General features: G+C 38.6%; 3 protein-coding genes across 7 annotated transcripts in view; 1 reads left to right on the forward strand and 2 right to left on the reverse strand.

Moving 5' to 3' along the window:
• Positions 1–1549: 1549 nt before the first annotated feature.
• Positions 1550–3883, reverse strand: LOC145431811 (uncharacterized). The gene is made up of 7 exons (XM_080307967.1): positions 3752–3883; positions 3512–3677; positions 3257–3352; positions 3082–3138; positions 2596–2697; positions 2375–2491; positions 1550–2268 (listed from the first exon to the last, which is right to left on the reverse strand). Exons 2-7 carry the CDS (start codon positions 3671–3673, stop codon positions 2239–2241), a joined length of 564 nt encoding a protein of 187 aa, XP_080164093.1. The 5' UTR covers positions 3674–3677; positions 3752–3883; the 3' UTR covers positions 1550–2238.
• Positions 3884–4052: 169 nt separating this feature from the next.
• On the forward strand, positions 4053–11792 carry LOC145431812 (uncharacterized). 2 transcript variants are annotated; one of them, XM_080307971.1, is made up of 6 exons: positions 4053–4261; positions 6185–6361; positions 10296–10415; positions 10504–10560; positions 10664–10771; positions 10856–11792. In XM_080307971.1, the coding sequence occupies exons 2-6, from the start codon at positions 6197–6199 to the stop codon at positions 10955–10957; spliced, it is 552 nt and encodes a 183-aa protein (XP_080164097.1). In that variant the 5' UTR covers positions 4053–4261; positions 6185–6196; the 3' UTR covers positions 10958–11792. The 2 variants fall into 2 exon arrangements, with proteins under 2 accessions (XP_080164097.1, XP_080164098.1); XM_080307972.1 differs by having other exon boundaries at positions 4069–4261; positions 10859–11792.
• Positions 11520–18050, reverse strand: part of plekhg4b (pleckstrin homology domain containing, family G (with RhoGef domain) member 4B) — a 39770-nt gene continuing 33239 nt past the window's right edge. For 3 of the 4 annotated variants that reach the window (XM_080307969.1, XM_080307970.1, XM_026184850.2), the window contains exons 20-24: positions 17871–17987; positions 17405–17683; positions 16756–16982; positions 13633–13702; positions 11520–11856 (exon numbers count right to left, since the gene is read on the reverse strand). In XM_080307969.1, the coding sequence (XP_080164095.1) occupies positions 13658–13702; positions 16756–16982; positions 17405–17683; positions 17871–17987 (668 nt within the window). In that variant the 3' untranslated portion in view covers positions 11520–11856; positions 13633–13657. The remainder of the gene's footprint in view (positions 11857–13632; positions 13703–16755; positions 16983–17404; positions 17684–17870; positions 17988–18050) is intronic. The other variant, XM_080307968.1, reaches the window with a different exon arrangement.

Consider the following 18050-nt stretch of genomic DNA (forward strand, 5'->3'; position numbering starts at 1 on the left):
TCTATAAACTCTCTATAGGCTTGTCTTGTTAGTCAGTTTCTTTGTATTATTTTTATATATTATTATTAAATAGTGTAAATGTAACACTACCAAAGCTGACAGACAGGGAGGGCCTCATTTTTTTTGTCTGGATCCAAACCATAGATCACATCCGATCTCACAAACATAAATTTACTAACAGTAAAATAAGCTATTATTATTCCATGGGCGGCTGTGATTAAGGTGGTAGAGCGGTCATCTACCAATCAGAACATCAGTAGATCACCATGTGTCAAAGTATCCCTGGGCAATGCTGAACACTGAGTTCCCCCAGATGCCTCCATCAAAATGTAAACGTTAGTCAAAGCACTTAGGCATACATAAAAGTGCTGTATGAATGCACTCTGTGTTTAAAACACACTTTTCTAAACTTACATTGCAAAGTTCAATACATGGGAAAATACTATTGCGTCTAAACTTACTGTAAAGCAATACAGTGACTGATTATTATCTCAGTACACAAGCAGCAAAGCAAGTTTGTTGAAGAAAAAGGGGCCCGTGCAATAAAAGCAATTTAAAATAAAAGTGAAAATACACAACAGTAGCAAAGATCAAGTGAAATCAAGTGAAACCAGGAAATGTTCTGATTGATGTGCATCTTAAGAAAACATTTAAAGAGGTCGCCAACAGTGCTGACCTCATTTCAGGATCAGATAAGTGTCCTCTGCCCAAGGACCTCACCTACAAGCACGCCATTATATAGCTGTGTTATGTTACATATATACCAGATCTTAGAAGTCACTAAATCCTAAAATCAGTTCTAAAACAAGCTATTTGTCATATTCGGTGACCTTTGTTTCATCATTTTAGGTTTTTAAAGTAATAATTACCTGTGATCTGAGAAAGTGGGGCGGAAAATAAAACACATTATTTCCTTCTTAAATACGCGCAAGTCCAAAGCAGATATTGACACAAAATCAAGTAACACACAAAAATTTATTTATAAAGCACATTTAAAACCAAAGTGCTTTACAGTGAAAAGAAAGCGAAAAAAAAGAAAGACTTCCTCTCGAAACGTTCACACTATCTGCACAAAATAACAAAAAGCGCCCCTCCATCTGCGGCCCTAAAGATCAACAGTTACTGAATACGTGATGAAAGTACAAACACCTTAAAAGTAAATAAATCTGCTCAGTTGCTTTATTTTACTGACGAGTGTCTGTGTCATTTTTCATAAACAGCAGAAAACAGCTGCAAAGGCAGCTGATTTTTTACAAGATTTTAGGATCGCGCAGAACAATAAAAAGTTCTTTACACACAATATATCCAAATACCTTGTTCTTACTTTATGTTTCTTTATACACTATATATCTTTAAATTGCTATCAATAATCAGTTATTATAATTATATTTACACATATAAATTATTTGTTCCCATTAAAACTATTACATCTTACAGACTGCATTGCATGCTTCACTTATTTTCTACTTTGTAGCAAACATAAAATAACCCTTGCTTCTCGGATTCTTTTGTGCATGTTGTATCGGGGTAGTAATACATTTACACAGGATACAGAGCAAAACACACAGAGAACTGTTTATTTAAAAGTATAACTATGTGCTGATTCACAAACACCATAAAAAACATATAATGCTAAAATGCATTAAACAGCAAGCAGTTAAATCAGTGTTTACAAATGGCTAAAAATACAAATACTGAGATTTTTTGAAAGTTTAAATTTCAGGAAAGTTTGAGGAATTCTGTCAGCTCGTCTGCTCAAGGATCCGGGGAGCAAAAATCTCTGTGTTATCGTAAAAGTCAGAGACGTAAAATCAAACTAGGAGTTGATGACAAGCACTGGAGTCCAGCGGCACCGAGCTCACACCTGTATTATGTTTCTCCACGAATATTCTTGTTAAAAAATTATTAATGTTCAGAATTATGGTTTGCATCTCATTAAAAAAACAACTACTGTACGTTTACCTTTTTGCAAAAATCAAAGACAGCTTACAAACACACTTTTTTCTTTTTTTACTGAATACAGATGTGGCCGCTGCTTTCATATGATCCAGAAGTAAACAGGGGTTGCAACTTGTGACTATTCAAAAAGAAAAATAATACATACAAGTTATACTTGAGCAGCAGTGCATGACAAATACAGGCTTTCACAGTCGTTGTTTGTTGCATGCTGAGGAGCATATGACACTGACAGGAAAGTTAAATGTAGGTCGTTCGCGGGTTTCCATCTGTCACTAAAATTCAGTCTCCCTGTTTCAGCAGTACGGTGGGCTGCAGAGAAAAATGATGAAGATTATTATTATTATTATTATTATTTATAAAATATCTTGTTTTTGCTACAACTATCTTGGAGTATGTAAAAAAAAAAAAGACATACCAAAGTGTTGAAATGTTCTCTGCACACAGCTTTGCTCAACCAGTAGATCAAGAATATGGCAATCAAATTTTCAACAACCAGCAGGGTCATTATCAGCACGCTGATTCCTTGAGCCACCTGTAAAGCAAATCAAAAGCAGGTCGAAGTAGTTCAACTTAACTTGGAATTAAAAAGAAAAAGCAAACCAAACAAAACGAGAGTGACTGTAAGCCGCAGCTTACCTTGGCATCGGTAGGATGATAAGGAAAGAAGACCAAGGCGAGAGAAAATGCTGCAACTGACCAGAAGAAGCTGATAATGTTCAGAGAGAACGACAACTTTGTCTGAAAGATTAAAAAACACATTTCATTAGAAGCATCAACCGCACCAGTGCTACCAATGTGGGTTTAGCGTGTTCCCCATTTAGGACAACAGTCTGAGTTCGAAAGAAGAAGTTTTTAAAGAAGCTCTCCGTTCAGGTTCAAGTGAATGTTACATATCTATAACTCAACGCATCTGTGTAAAACCATAAAAACTGTTTCCTGACATAATGAAGTAATGATAATTAATACATGCATAATAATATATTTTTTCCCCTGATCAAGGCAATAGTCACTGTTATGTCATAATTTTTATGCCAAATTGTATGTAATCAGCAGAAATTTTTTTTTCTATGAAAAGTAATTTCACATGAAAACAAAACCTTAATTTTAAATCAAATTACTCACCACATGCATGTTTGGAAATTTTCCTGCAGCAAAGGACAGCATACCACAGACCACAAACTGCAATAGTAATACACATAAATTGTTGAAAGCATGAAAAAAATTCTTTCCAAATAACAAAAAGTTTTAGCAATTTGCTTAAATCCCCCCAAAACAAAGCATTTTTGTTTGTTTTTACCAGAATACTCGGTAGAGTGTAGAGGAGCACGCTTGGACTGTTTTTTTGAACCAGTCCAAGTGTGAAAAGAAACACACCAGCGATGGCTTGAGCTGCCTGATAAAAAAGAGAAATCATACTAATAAGCAGAAAATAGTGTGCATAATGTATAAACAAGCAGGGAATTATTTGGATAAAATGCAAATTATTTCTTTACACTTATTTAATGCACGGCCGCCTGCCTTTCCATCCGCTTAGAAGGAAGTTTAAACTTACTCCCATAGGTGTAGGTTTCCCCTTAATAACAAAGAGCTTGTAGGAGTCTCTGAAGACACAGTGGAATTTCTCTGGCATCAGCTGACCATCTCGGAGATCCCTGAGACTTCCAATTGGAATGGTGATGATCATTGATTCATCACATACGAATGTCTTCCTCATTCTCCTGTGAACGAGATGAAAACTCTTTTAAGCACCTTGTAGCAGTTGCTGAGGTGATCTCTGCAAAACACGCAATACCTTTTTTCTTCTTCTCCTCTGAAGTTGATTCAGACTTGAATTTCTCTTCTTTGGCTCTTCTTTGAGTTTGACAAGGAAATGACCTGACGCATCAGTTGTCTTTGTTTCTGAAATCCCCCCCCCCCCCCCCCCCCCCCACGCCACAAACACACATGCACACCTCCCATCCCCCTTCTTTCACACCCACAAAAGGCTTGCATGCAAACTTCGGCCAAGATTTAAAGCTGACCTAACGTAAAATCTAATATTTCAATGAACATTGTTTTTAAAAAATCCTTCACAAATCATGTTTAGGAATAAGAATAAAACACTTGATAGAACATATGTTAGTGAGGCACGGAAACTTGAGGAAATTATTATGGCAGATTTTTTTTTTTCAGAGGGAGGAAGTTGAAGGGCACGATGACCTCATCTGTGAGCTGCAGGGAAGTTGAATTCATGCCTAAAGAGAAAGACTCATGAGCGAGACAGATGCAGACTGTGAATTAGAGACTGCTCAAGCCCAACGGGGTAAGACTCTCGATCTTCTCTACTACACTGAAAAAAATCGTTGCTAAAATATATATTTGCATTTGTGCACATCCATCTGTATATATTTGTAGATTTGATTTTTCATGTTAGAAAAAAATAATTTTAAAAATCATTAAAGCCTATGTGGATTACAGCTGCTGTCACAATCCACTTTTTGTCGTTTTTACTCTCACTCGGTTTGATGATAACTAACATTATTTTTTGTCGTTTTTTGGCCTGTAAATGTGTGACTCTTTAAACGGCTATAAATCTAACACATAATATCTTTCACTTTTGAATTTTCTTGCTGTCTCTTGAAACAAATTCAGTAAAACAGTATCGTGTGTTGTATCCACCATATATGGCAAAGAAGTAGCAATAGTATATGCAACTGTCTCCTGAATGCAGCACAATAACTATAAATAATCACCTCACGGTGTTAGAAAAAGTTCAAGGAAACCTTCGTTCTTACTTTTTAAAATCCTGCTGAAAGATTTTTTTCAGATAATTTAAGTATTGTGGTTGAAGTAAACATTACGGCAACATTTCTTTCATATGTGTTATCATCCGTCCCTTGTAGTGGACATCAGGTCTTGTTTGCTCGCAGGCTGATGTGATGTAATGATATTCTTCCATTTTTCTGTGCATTTCTTTCTATTTCATTAATATTAAAACTGTTAAATCCTGGAATACTGTTATTATAACAAAGAACTCCTCATAGTCAAACGTTTTTTCCATTCTGTGCATGTAAATACTCCCCTAAACCTGGGTTTAACAATGATCACGGATGGCATTACAGAGGACTGAGCGAGAAAGGATCTTACTAGGACCTGTAGAAGGGGAGTCGGACTCAGTGCTGTCAGGAGATGAGGTGGAGGAGGCCAGATTGAAGGGTTTTGAGGGCCCTGAACAGGAGCAAAATGATGACACTCTATTATGGATAGGAAGCATTGTGTAAGTTAGGACTCGGAAGTTGTGGGATTGTGTTTCTCAGCGGCCGTACAGGACACCGACCTGTGAAGGGACTCATCCTTCGGTGGTCTCAGCGTTGTGGTCAGGACCTCAGGACCTAATTATTTTCTGTCACTTTGATGGAAGCCTAATCTGTCTTGACCTATATATACTACTAGGAATCACTAAATTTGAGTCATGCGTGAACACAGATATGTTGAAGAGTATTTTCGGTTTTAATGTTGCCTTTGGAGATGAGCACCTCCCTCTGGTCTGGTATGTGCTGACATTTTATTTTCTAAAACCTAGTTACCTATTTTCCGTCTGATATAATCAGCGCCAGCTGTGGTTATGAGCAATGTTGTTCTGTTTTCATTTTTCATGTTAAAAATAATTCTCTGGTTGAAACTGAATTGATGAAGACAGGAGAGGTAAAGCTTAATGCACTTCTAGTATGAATTATATAAATCAAAAGCTGGTGTGTCTGTGTGAAACAAGGCTTTTCCTTCTCTAGAAATTGTAAGCCCTTTATCAAAGAATACTATACTATACTATACTATAAAACGTGGAAGCTGCCATTCCTGTTATTTTGAAAAGAAAGTCCATGTGCTCTTGTTAGCCAGGCCCCACAAATGTGTTATCAATAGAAAGACCAGGATGTCTTCTTGACCACACAGTAGGGCTCATACAGAGTGCATAAAGTGTATTCTCATAGTTATGCCCTCTGCAGAGGACAAAAGGGATTGCTGGATCTTTTACATGCACGGTTACATTACAGTATTATATTTAAAAAAATACCATGTAGCTGTTCTCAAGGCCTTTGCAGTAGTTGCGCCATATAAAAAAAGCACCACACAACATACACAAGTTAACAATTAGCTAACAATGATTTAATTATGCCCCGCGACCCTGAAAAGGATAAGCGGGAGCAAATGGATGGATGGATGATAATGAAAACAATTATCTCTCCAGACCTGAAGCACCATGGCCTGCGCTGATGTTGATATGGACATCCATGATGAGGACGATTGCCACAGAGGTGGACAGAGGGAGCAGCCAGTAGTGCGTTATTATCAGGCCTCTGAAATGATACCAGACAAGAAAGGGCCACTGCACGATCTGATGCAGAAACATCCAGCTGTGTTGGGGGTAAGAGGACTCAAACAACAGTCTTTGTGAAGTGTGAATTTGAGTGATGTGCCACAGAGCGATTGCACGCTGATGGTTGCTAATACCAGCAAAAGGAGAAAATACAATAATACAAACTACTTTGTCAACAAAGATATGAGCAGTTATTAAACCCTATAAGCTCTCATAAATGCCCAAAATTTAATGACCTGCATAACCTCTCACATTGGATTTGTTTTGTTTTGTCTGCTATTTAAGAATATGCTTCACACTTTGTATGTTGCACATCGAGAAAAAAAAGCAAGGACCAAAGCTGTTTTATTTTCTCACACCTAAATGTATGAATCCTTTTTTCAAACGTTGCATAGACATCCACAGGGGAATTTTTATTTCTTACTTTTTAATTTCATGTTTAAAAACATTTATGAATGTTCATGCAAAGCACATATGATGTGTAGACCTACCCAAAATAACAAGAGCACTCTGAGCAGATGTGGGCAGTAGCAACAGGAAATGCTCGGTGTTTTTGTTGCTTCATGTATAAAAACTGTTTCATATAACCCTTTATAATGTGCTAATTGGTAAAAAGTGTGCACAATTGCTTTTAAAACTAAAGGATAGATAATAAAGTTCACAAACTTATTTATTTAATATTAATACCATCGAACAATTGCTCATAATCAACTTCTTTGCCTTCATTTGCTTATGTAGGCATGTTTATTAGCTCTTTAGAGTAATGACCTACAGTAACTGATTATCATGCATAAGAACAGTTTTCCACATTAAAATTAATTAAGAATGTTCTCTTTAGGAATTCATGAATAAAAAAGGGTTATTGTAAGAGGATCTGAGATTGATCTGTCCTGTTGCTGTGTGAATGTGTCTAGGATTTATTAAGTTACCTGTATTTTACCAGCCACCGAGATACTGTCAATCCATCCAATTTACAAGAGAGATGGGATCATACAAAATGTTTTTATTTTATTGTATAAAATACAACATACGCATCATAAAATACAAAATCTACAGTATAACAAACAATATACTAATATCCACCACAACCACATTAAAAAAAGTTCATCCACATCTCATTAACTGTTTCCTATAATTCAACAATAGATATACGCGTCAAAGTTTAACCCTTTCTGCAAACTAGTCCATGCCACAGTACGTAGTACGAAAACACAGCTTTCACCAGGTCTGTCAAAACCCTCGGCACATCTAATAGCAAATGTTAGTGGCACATAGCTGGTAACTATTGGTACTTGGACAGAGATGGGTACAAAGTACAAACTGGGAGTTTACCCAGTATCGTTACCTACCATAGAGAATGCGATTCGGAGACTTTGCAATAAATTGTAGAGAAGTGTGGTACGCTGAAACAAGAATCTGTATACCTGAGGAGGTGGCGAGCAGTACAGTACATCTATACTATACTATATCTATACTATCTATAAATCTATACTATAATAAATAGTACATCTATACTATAATAAATCATAGAAAGAAAAGTTGCTTGCACCCATTTTTTCTTAGAAGAAACTGTAAAGTAATTTTGATTCATCAAATAAAAACCTTCGCTCTGAGCTTCCTGGAAAGATTAGCAATGTGCACATTATAAAAAGCTTATCATTTACCCATACACCCAAACACTTGTATGTGTCGAATATAACAGTGGCTAAAATCATCAAACCGCTGTTAGCGAGCTTTTCAGAAGACCATAAACAATGTTTTGTAAATGTTTTTCATAGCTGTCCACAGCACAATGCCGTTTTCTGTCCAGGGCACTTATCATGTGAGCACAATAGTTTTCATTTGTAAAGTAATATTGTTGCACCCAGGCGTGCATGGGATAATGATGTTTCTTTTCGTATATGATCATGTGAAAATGAAACTTTTCATGGGACCTGAATAAAAGCTGACGTTTTGTCAGTTTGTTGGTGTGGAGCAGTCCGGTGCATGTAATCCTCCCCGGACTGGAGGTCTCAGCAAATTCACTCCTAGGTCAAACTGTGCAACGCTCAGAGAAATTGCAAAAAACCCAAGAGCCACATCTCAGGCTCTACAGGCCTCAGTTAGCGTGTTAAATGTTAAATGTTTATGACCGTACAGTTTTAAAAAAGCCTAAATTGAATAACTTGTTTGGAAAACGTGCCAAAAGAAAGAATCTTCTCCCTAGAAAGAACACGGCTGCACAGTTTAGGTTTGCAAAATTGGATCTGAAGCAAGCTACAAGACTTCTGGAATCTTTTGGGCATGTGAGACCAAAGCAGAGATGTTTGACAAAATGCACAGCAGCATGTTTGGCAACCCCCCCCCCCAAAAAAAAACAAAAACGCAGCCATTTTCAAATCAGGTAACTCCCCACTGCCAGGGTTTTTGAGCATTTTTACTCATTTTTGAAGAGCCACAGAAAACTGTGTGTTATGATCATATAAACGCTGAACCTACCAAAATGAAGAACAGACTCTCTTCTTTCATCCAAAAAAAAAGCTTGTTTCTACCATTTTCCATTCCTTCATAATCAGCTGTAGAAGAGAGGTGGGTTCCACCAAAAATGCCTGTTTTGACCAAAAAAAGGGAGAAAACGAGCTTTTTGTGAAAAATACATTTCAAGCAGAAAAGTGCCTTTGACACTAATATTTCTTGCTTTGTGACACCTCTAACATATAAAATAGTTTTTCACTTCTATAAAACAGAAATAACACTGAGAAAGGTTATGTTTTATCAAAACAATTTATTTACAAATATATGAAAAAATAAAATTCACTGACAAGCTGCCCGAGGTTGTATTCTAGCCCCTCCCATTGAAAAACGTAATTGACGTCTATAGACGTCAATGGCAGTGAATGAGTTAACAGAAACACCCCATACGAACTGTCAAACATAGAGGGTGGAGGTGTGATGATTTGTGCTTATTTTTGCAGCTACAGGACCTGGGGACTTTATTGAGGTGACTGTAAACTCCTTTATATATCAAATTATTTTAGAGACAAACATGAGGTCATCTGTCCAACAGCAACAGTTTTGCTGAAAAGCAGCTCATACAACAGGCCAGTAGAAAAGCTGAAAAAACAACCCCAAAAAGAAGATAATCAAGATGGTGCAATAGCCCAATGAAAATCCAGACCACAACTCTAATTGAAATGCCCTGGCTGTGGCAAGAGCTGTATATAAATGAATGCCCACAAACCTCAATGAACCTAAAGCTTTTGTAAAAGAAGAGTGAGGCACAATTCTTCCCCACCAGTGTGAGAGACTGATAAACTATACATACATACAGGAACTTGAAGTTATTGCTGCTAAAAGTGGCTCTAGAAGCTGTTGAATCATGGGGTGTGAAAAAGAAACTGCTGTGAAAAATTAGCCGACTGTGAAAAATCTTTTTCAAATAACTGCATTTGTCATGAAGCGATCCTTATCTTTCTGAGCTTTATATAACAGGTGAATGCATCCCTCTTATGTTAGGCTCACAAGCCCCACACAGCACAGTGTAATCTCAAATAGGCCGACCAATAAAACCATGAACTCGCTAAATGCATGAATAAAAATAAGTCCAGGTTCTACAATATCTCTGTCTTTTCACATGCAGTCCATCTGATAAACAGAAATGTGTTACCACAGCTTGTTGGCTTAATCACTTTCCTCCACTACCTCCAGGCCACGGCCACAAGTCTGTGTCAATAAGAAGCCTTTAAAGGTGACAATGAAGAAATCAAGAATTCAGACTTCGTCTATGATGTGATCCATGCTTGAGAACTCACTACAGAATGCTTCCTAATGCGAAATACAGTTGACCTAAATGCTTCTGCAAGGGCCTCAATTCAATTAAACCCCAGGCACTTTCACGCATTTCATTCCTTCTTAGAAAGGCCGAAAATAAATCTTAAAAAAAGACTGTTGATCTTAATGCCATGTAAATATTAATAATTTTATGTCTCTGTTGCTCCTTCAGTCTTTGCAGATGGTGAGTGGCCTCCTCAGCATCGGAGTGGGAATAGTTTTTGCAGCAACCCAGGAGATCCATGAGTCGCTTTTCTCTCTGTTCAGAGTTTCCCAACTGAGCGGCTCGCTGGTACGTCTCTGCTCAAACAGAAAATTACGTACTAAGTAGAGAAGACTAATTTCTGGTACTTTCTAAACTCTATTTTCCTCCTTTGCAGTTCATAATCGCCGGAATTGTTTCCAACCTGTTGTTCAAATACCCAGCATTGCTTAGTGTGAGTAAAACCCAGCACAAGTCTGACAGATAATACAGCTACAGATGGTGAATGTGATCATTAGTTTAAAGAATACTGTGTTTTTGTTGTTGTTTTTTTACAGGTGTGCCTCACAGTAAACGGCGGCTGCATTATTGTGGCCTTTCTTGCAGTTCTTCTGATAAGCGTCGACCTGGCCAAGTGGGATCCACAAAATGAAGATCATCTGAGGGTAAGACACGTTATAAATATGACAAAACAAAACTGTTCCTTTATAATTTTGTAAAAGAAATGTAATGTTTTTATTTGTTTCTAGCAGATGGAGATACTGGAGCTTTGTGTACTGGGGCTTGAAGTTTCCCTCTCTGCAGTCCTCTGCTTCTGGTTCTCCAAAGAGAAACGTGCAAAAAACAAATAATCAAACTGATGAAATTTACTGAGAAGAAAGTGAGGATAAATAATACTATTCTGTAAATAAAGTGTTTGAATGAAGAGGAATAGGGAACAATATATTTATGCTTAAAAGAAGTTAAGTGATGCAAACCTTTAGTGTTTTCTATAGTCTGAGTGTGGCTTTCAGTTTTGTCTCAATTGTCTATACTGGAGTACAAACCCCCGCTGCACAGCCTGGGCTGTGGTCTGTGTGTAAAGACTGACTCGGACTGAGAACACAGGACTTGTGGTAAACGAGTGTCAGCTTCTCTCATGTGCAGGAAAAACCACCTTTTTTCTACTCAGCCCCTGCATCTCTTTGTTTAACGGTAGTGCTGAGTCTCTTAGTTCACTTCTGTATATTTGCAAGGGTCCCTCTGTGTGTGGTTTTTACACTCATACTTTTTTATCAGTGGAAATATCGGTTGCATGTTTTTGCGTGCACTCACACTTTTGAGATGTTTTCACGCACAGCGTTTTGCTCAACTTTGAAGACTTTTGTATGTAAAAGAACAGCTTCCCCCAGTGTAACAACAAATACAACCACGTGTTTAAAACATTTTAATCTTCTGTACAAGGACTGACTGCAAGAGAAGTGCGACAGTACAACATTGTCGGGATTGGTCAGCTATGTTTTGTTTTGTAAAATACATCTACAGTATAAACACATGGCTAGCTTACAAAAAAAAATGTACAGACCTCTGACGTACCATCACGACAGCGTATATTATGTGTCAGTTATACATTTACAGTATTGTAACGAAATGTCATGTAATAAGTTGCATTTTAGTCATTAAAGTTGTAGTGCTGTGAAGCTTTAATCCGCTTATTTTTCCCGTCTCCTCGCCGTGACGTACAAGCTGCTGCCTCCTGCAGACCTCAAAGCTGCAAAGAAATGCAAAACGAAAAATGTTAAAAGACGTGTAAAAAATACTTTTTTTAATATGATGCAATCAGAAAGGTTTAAGTTGAGTAAACATGCAGCATTAAGCATGTCAGTTAAGAAAACACTCCCAATACACCTTTTAATAAAGCAAAACCACATCGCATGCTAGATGAACACCTGTCAACTGTAAAATGCTGAGTGATTTTAAGGCATCAGGGTTTCACACAACATCAGGAAGGTGCGCAAAACTGTGCACTGTCTAAAAAAACGACCAAAACAACACAACCTTCAGCAGTTGAAATAAAGATGCCAGCTTTTTCTTTACTAAATGTTTTATTTGTGTGGCACTTAAAGCAAAAACATTCAATTTTTTTTTTTTAACCTGTAATGTTTATTAAATGTATTAAAGTTGGACAGAAAGTACATGAGTGATTTATTTATTTGTCACAACGCATACCTTTAATATGCTTAAAGGTAGAGGGATCATAAAAAGCTTTTACCTATCAGGACACCCAGTTCTTACCAGCTTTTAAAAGATATAAATAAATAAACTGTGTTATTATCTATGCAGTCAAAATGCAGAAGCAGCGTGTAAAAAACGAAGTACGGTGCACAATTCAGGAGGCTGTATAACCACTTTTAGCAACAGTAACTGGAAGTTATGGTTTTCTGTGTGACCTTATCATTTTCTCACACAACTGTGAAGAAACTTTGGTCTTTATTACTACAGTGCTTCACGTTACTGAGGTTTGTATTTGCTTATCTGCTGCGCTCTTAACTTCAAGAACTGGACGTTGACTGGACGGCAGAACCATGATTCTGCTGTACTCTGTAATTTGGGCCAAGCTTTAGCTGTTGGAGAGGTGGCCTCGCATTTGATGCTAGAATACTTTTGTATAAAGAAAAGTTCACGGTCAACTCTGTGATTGCAAGGTGCCCAGGTTCTGTGTTTGAAAAACAGGCCCCAAATCATCACTCCTCCTCCTCCGCGCTTGACAGTTTTGAGGTGTTTTGAGGTGTTTGTGGTGATATGCTGTGTTTGCTTTTTACCAAACATGGTGCTGTTCATAACTGCCAAACATCTCCAGTTTCACCCTCTTTCTAATTATACTGTCACACACTTAACATGTGAAGTGACATGTGTAGCGTCTGAGATAATTCTTCACACGCTGCTTCTGCATTTTGCTTAGTTTGGTGTTACATAAACATCGATAGCGTGTCATTTAAATAACCTTTAGAGCCACTAAGGACAAGATTATCTTAGAATTTAAAGAGCCTATGGTGTCTTTTTTTTTTTTATAAAAATATATTACGTCTACACGTTAATACTGCCAGCTGCACTGGCTATTTTATAAATGCCTTGTTTTTAAAAAAAATAAAATTTCTTCCACTTTTTGAGCTAAAAAACAGCAAGATTCTTAAAAACGCAAAACTCACACAGATACTATACAAAAAAAAAATCACTCTTAAAACATAACATGCATGTGTTCAAGCATGCACAATCTCAACAACACGTGTTTTTATTATGATACTCGCTTCACCCTCATGCCAAAAAAGGTAGAGAAACATGAAAAAGAGCCAAACCACCCATCAGAAGGACAGCCCACTAAACCCACTAAACCCATCAGGACAAACTCCCACGCAGCACACAACACAAAAGAAATTTTTTTTTTCACACATATTAGTATTCAGGCCACGGCTACATCCTCACAGTTGTTAATGAGGTTGTGAAGGGAACATTACAGATGTCCACCCCTGTGACATCGGTTACTTACTGAGCTAAAACCCCTCAGCTCTGAGTCAGACCAATGTAGACAGGCCTACTGCTATATGAGAGGTCTTGCTCTGGTAAAAACAAAAGAGCAAAAAGTAGTGAGTGAAACTATAGAAGCAACTACAGTGGGGCAAAAAAGTATTTAGTCAGCCACCGATTGTGCAAGTTCCCCCACCTAAAATGATGACAGAGGTCAGTAATTTGCACCAGAGGTACACTTCAACTGTGAGAGACAGAATGTGAAAAAAAAAATCCATGAATCCACATGGTAGGATTTGTAAAGAATTTATTCGTAAATCAGGGTGGAAAATAAGTATTTGGTCAATAACAAAAATACAACTCAATACTTTGTAACATAACCTTTGTTGGCAATAACAGAGGTCAAACGTTTACTATAGGTCTTTACCAGGTTTGCACACACAGTAGCTGGTATTTTGGCCCATTCCTCCATGCAGATCTTCTCGAGAGCAGTGATGTTTTGGGGCTGTCGCCGAGCAACACGGACTTTCAACTCCCGCCACAGATTTTCTATGGGGTTGAGGTCTGGAGACTGGCTAGGCCACTCCAGGACTTTCAAATGCTTCTTACGGAGCCACTCCTTTGTTACCCGGGCGGTGTGTTTTGGATCATTGTCATGTTGGAAGACCCAGCCTCGTTTCATCTTCAAAGTTCTCACTGATGGAAGGAGGTTTTGGCTCAAAATCTCACGATACATGGCCCCATTCATTCTGTCCTTAACACGGATCAGTCGTCCTGTCCCCTTGGCAGAAAAACAGCCCCATAGCATGATGTTTCCACCCCCATGCTTCACAGTAGGTATGGTGTTCTTGGGATGCAACTCAGTAATCTTCTTCCTCCAAACACGACGAGTTGAGTTTATACCAAAAAGTTCTACTTTGGTTTCATCTGACCACATGACATTCTCCCAATCCTCTGCTGTATCATCCATGTGCTCTCTGGCAAACTTCAGACGGGCCTGGACATGCACTGGCTTCAGCAGCGGGACACGTCTGGCACTGCGGGATTTGATTCCCTGCCGTTGTAGTGTGTTACTGATGGTGACCTTTGTTACTTTGGTCCCAGCTCTCTGCAGGTCATTCACCAGGTCCCCCCGTGTGGTTCTGGGATCTTTGCTCACCGTTCTCATGATCATTTTGACCCCACGGGATGAGATCTTGCGTGGAGCCCCAGATCGAGGGAGATTATCAGTGGTCTTGTATGTCTTCCATTTTCTGATGATTGCTCCCACAGTTGATTTTTTCACACCAAGCTGCTTGCCTATTGTAGATTCACTCTTCCCAGTCTGGTGCAGGTCTACAATACTTTTCCTGGTGTCCTTCGAAAGCTCTTTGGTCTTGGCCATGGCGGAGTTTGGAATCTGACTGTTTGAGGCTGTGGACAGGTGTCTTTTATACAGATGATGAGTTCAAACAGGTGCCATTCATACAGGTAACGAGTGGGGGACAGAAAAGCTTCTTACAGAAGACGTTACAGGTCTGTGAGAGCCAGAGATTTTCCTTGTTTGAGGTGACCAAATACTTATTTTCCACCCTAATTTACGAATAAATTCTTTACAAATCCTACCATGTGAATTCATGGATTTTTTTTTCACATTCTGTCTCTCACAGTTGAAGTGTACCTCTGGTGCAAATTACTGACCTCTGTCATCATTTTAAGTGGGGGAACTTGCACAATCGGTGGCTGACTAAATACTTTTTTGCCCCACTGTACTTCTGCTTCAAGACATCCACCTTAAAAATAACATTTAAATAACCAGTTCCCCTTTACAGGACACTCTGCTTCATTAGTATAGCTGTCTAATAAGGAGTGTGCGCTTCGTAGCTAAAGATCCAGGTGTAGATAACGTGATGAAAACATATATATTTTCAAGAAAAGACCTTAAAAGGTTTGCAGATGATGGACGGCCTGCTTTATGTGAAGTGCAGTATTATGTAAATTAAAATGAGTAAAATAAGTAAATTATGTTTCCAGCTTGAAGTTTCTTTAAAAAGTAGTTTTATATTTCTTGTTCAACAGTTTTTAAACTGTTTTTTGAACAGCTGTTCTTTCCAATCCTAATGTTGTTGCTGTTTGCAAAAAAAAAGATTTCAGAGAGACATTTTAGAATAACATGAGCGTAGATGTAAATAACTGCTCATTTCTGCCTCAGCTGTTTTATCTTAAAAACTATAAACTACAATAACAGGCACATATAGCTGCAGCCAATCCAGACAGTCATGCAGTTTCTTTGCAGAAAATGTTCAAAATGCTTTACAAACGTTGCTCGCTTCATCAAATTACAGCCTTATTTATGCAATTTTTGCCACTAATGTCCAAATGAGTCTGTCGAACTGTCATCACACTTTGGATCGTTTAGTTGTCTCGCGCTCGCGGGCATCGTCTGTGTATTTACGATTCCTTAGAAAAGACTGCGTGCTGCAGCAGCTGCACCTGCCTCTCACGCTCGGGCTTAGAAAGAGAGAAAGATCACGCTTCCAGATTAAGAACGGCGAAAATGCGTGACAGATGAATTCAGAAACGAAGCCGACATGTTCAAAGATCAGCACGTTGCTGGGAGGGAGTGCATGTCTGAAAGGGGTTTCAGGAAATGTCACTTGGACTGAAAAGTCCTGTTGATTAGTTTTGGTTTGTTTGTGGTGACCTGTTATATATGTTGTACAAAGAGATGTTGTATTATTTAGCCCACCTGCGTTTATTAACTGAATGGAAAATGACTGTCAGAAACAAATGATGCAGTTGAATAACAGTGGAAACTGCTAACACTAACCACAATGACCACACATACAATTTAACACTTTTAAAAAAAAGGTTTCCACAAAAACCTTAACTGAGTGGCAACTGAGCGTGTTTTGTCTTGGTCTTTTCTGCTTTCCAGACTGCTACACAGAATCAAAGAGGCACATATGAACCACAAATAGGGAACAATGTGCCAAAGTTAAATGACAACTTCTTAGAAAGCTGTAACATGAAAATGATCATAGGAGAAGGGAAGAAGTGAAGCTAGGCAGAGGTAAAGTATGAAAAAATGTGATGGCTGCAACAATACAGCCTCAGTTTTCTTTTACATATATAACAATAACAATGACGGAAATCAAACACTCACTGCTGTGATAAACTTGGTGCCTTGGGGCTGGAGGTCTTCATCTTTCTGGAAAATCGAGGGCTCTGCTATGGAGGATGGAGGTGTGGTGGAGCAGAGGAAAGAAGAGGACTCATTGTTGTTGTAAGATTCCATGGTGACGTTGGTGTGCCCGGGTACGGCGAGCGTATTCAGTCCTGTCACACTTTCACTGGATGTACACTGAGAGGATGTCTCAGAGCTCTCAATGACTGTCACAGAAAGCGTGGAGAAAAATTAGATATATAAATAAAGCAATACAAGATCAGCAAGACAGGACTCTGTTCCCTTCATTCACAGCTTGAGTTTAAAATTTTCTGTCATTTGCACGTTATTAAAGTGTTCAAAAAGACATTTATTTACACATTTTATGTGTAGGAATTTGTGACTTTGGTGACTCCTTGTGGTAGCAGCAAACACGACACCTAACTGCATGTTTTATTTACATGTCTACTTATTTGTTCTATTGTTTATCATGCAATGCAGTTTTGTGTAATAATTTTGGGTTAGTTTGAAGTGCAAATTACCAAAGTTTGCTCTGTTCTGTGCTCTGTGATTAGATTGGATAAGGTTCACACTTGAGAAACTGTGAACAAACAAAACAAAACCGGCGAATGCACATCTGGTCACTCACTCATGGAGGGCTGGCTCACGGTGTCCTGCTCCAGCTCATCTTCCTCTATGCAGTCATAGGGCCACTGGGTAAAGGAGGGAACGCTGCCTGCTGGGTGCGAAAGTGTGTGCGGGTGAGAGGGTGAGGAGTACAGGTGGAGATTGAGGGAGCCCAGCAGGGAGGAGGACGACTGGCTGCTGGAGGAGGAGGTGCTGCTGTTGGAGATGGTGGAGTGAGGCCTCTTGAACGAGGCCACGTGTTCAAATGAGGACACTGCGATGGACGCTCTCGTCCTCGACTCTGGCGTTAGAGAGAAGTGAAGTGAGCTGTTAGATAAGCAACAATGAAAACCAATGTTGTGGTACTTTATTTGTTATCACACCTTCAGAAAGATTAATGCATTAATTGTACTGATTATGACGCAAATAGCAAACACAGATATTCCATTAGAAAGAAAAAGAATATTTAGTTCCCAAAGTCAGCTCACCTGCCCCCTTCATGGTATACTCAATGGCTCTGTCACTGATAGCTGCGTCACTTGGCTTGATGTCCATGAACGGTTTGCTTCCAATTCCCATAGACACCATCTCCAGCATGCGCAGCTCTACAATCCCAACACAAAAATATCTCCAATGACTAAATGTTCGTGTGTGTCACCTTATTTGTT

Source organism: Astatotilapia calliptera, chromosome 11 (genome assembly GCF_964374335.1).
Source record: "Astatotilapia calliptera chromosome 11, fAstCal68.1, whole genome shotgun sequence".
NCBI classification, from domain to species: Eukaryota; Metazoa; Chordata; class Actinopteri; order Cichliformes; family Cichlidae; genus Astatotilapia; species Astatotilapia calliptera.

Excerpts from the sequence above, each read along its gene's own strand:
- LOC145431812 (XM_080307971.1), top strand. The coding sequence starts at position 6,197 with ATGGCCTGCGCTGATGTTGATATGGACATCCATGATGAGGACGATTGC. Across the intron at positions 10,416-10,503 it reads CCCAACTGAGCGGCTCGCTG|TTCATAATCGCCGGAATTGT; the intron begins GTACGTCTCTGC and ends CCTCCTTTGCAG. Across the intron at positions 10,772-10,855 it reads AAAATGAAGATCATCTGAGG|CAGATGGAGATACTGGAGCT; the intron begins GTAAGACACGTT and ends ATTTGTTTCTAG.
- LOC145431811 (XM_080307967.1), bottom strand. The coding sequence starts at position 3,673 with ATGAGGAAGACATTCGTATGTGATGAATCAATGATCATCACCATTCCA. Across the intron at positions 3,353-3,511 it reads GGAAACCTACACCTATGGGA|GCAGCTCAAGCCATCGCTGG; the intron begins GTAAGTTTAAAC and ends CTTTTTTATCAG. Across the intron at positions 2,492-2,595 it reads ATCATCCTACCGATGCCAAG|GTGGCTCAAGGAATCAGCGT; the intron begins GTAAGCTGCGGC and ends TTTGCTTTACAG.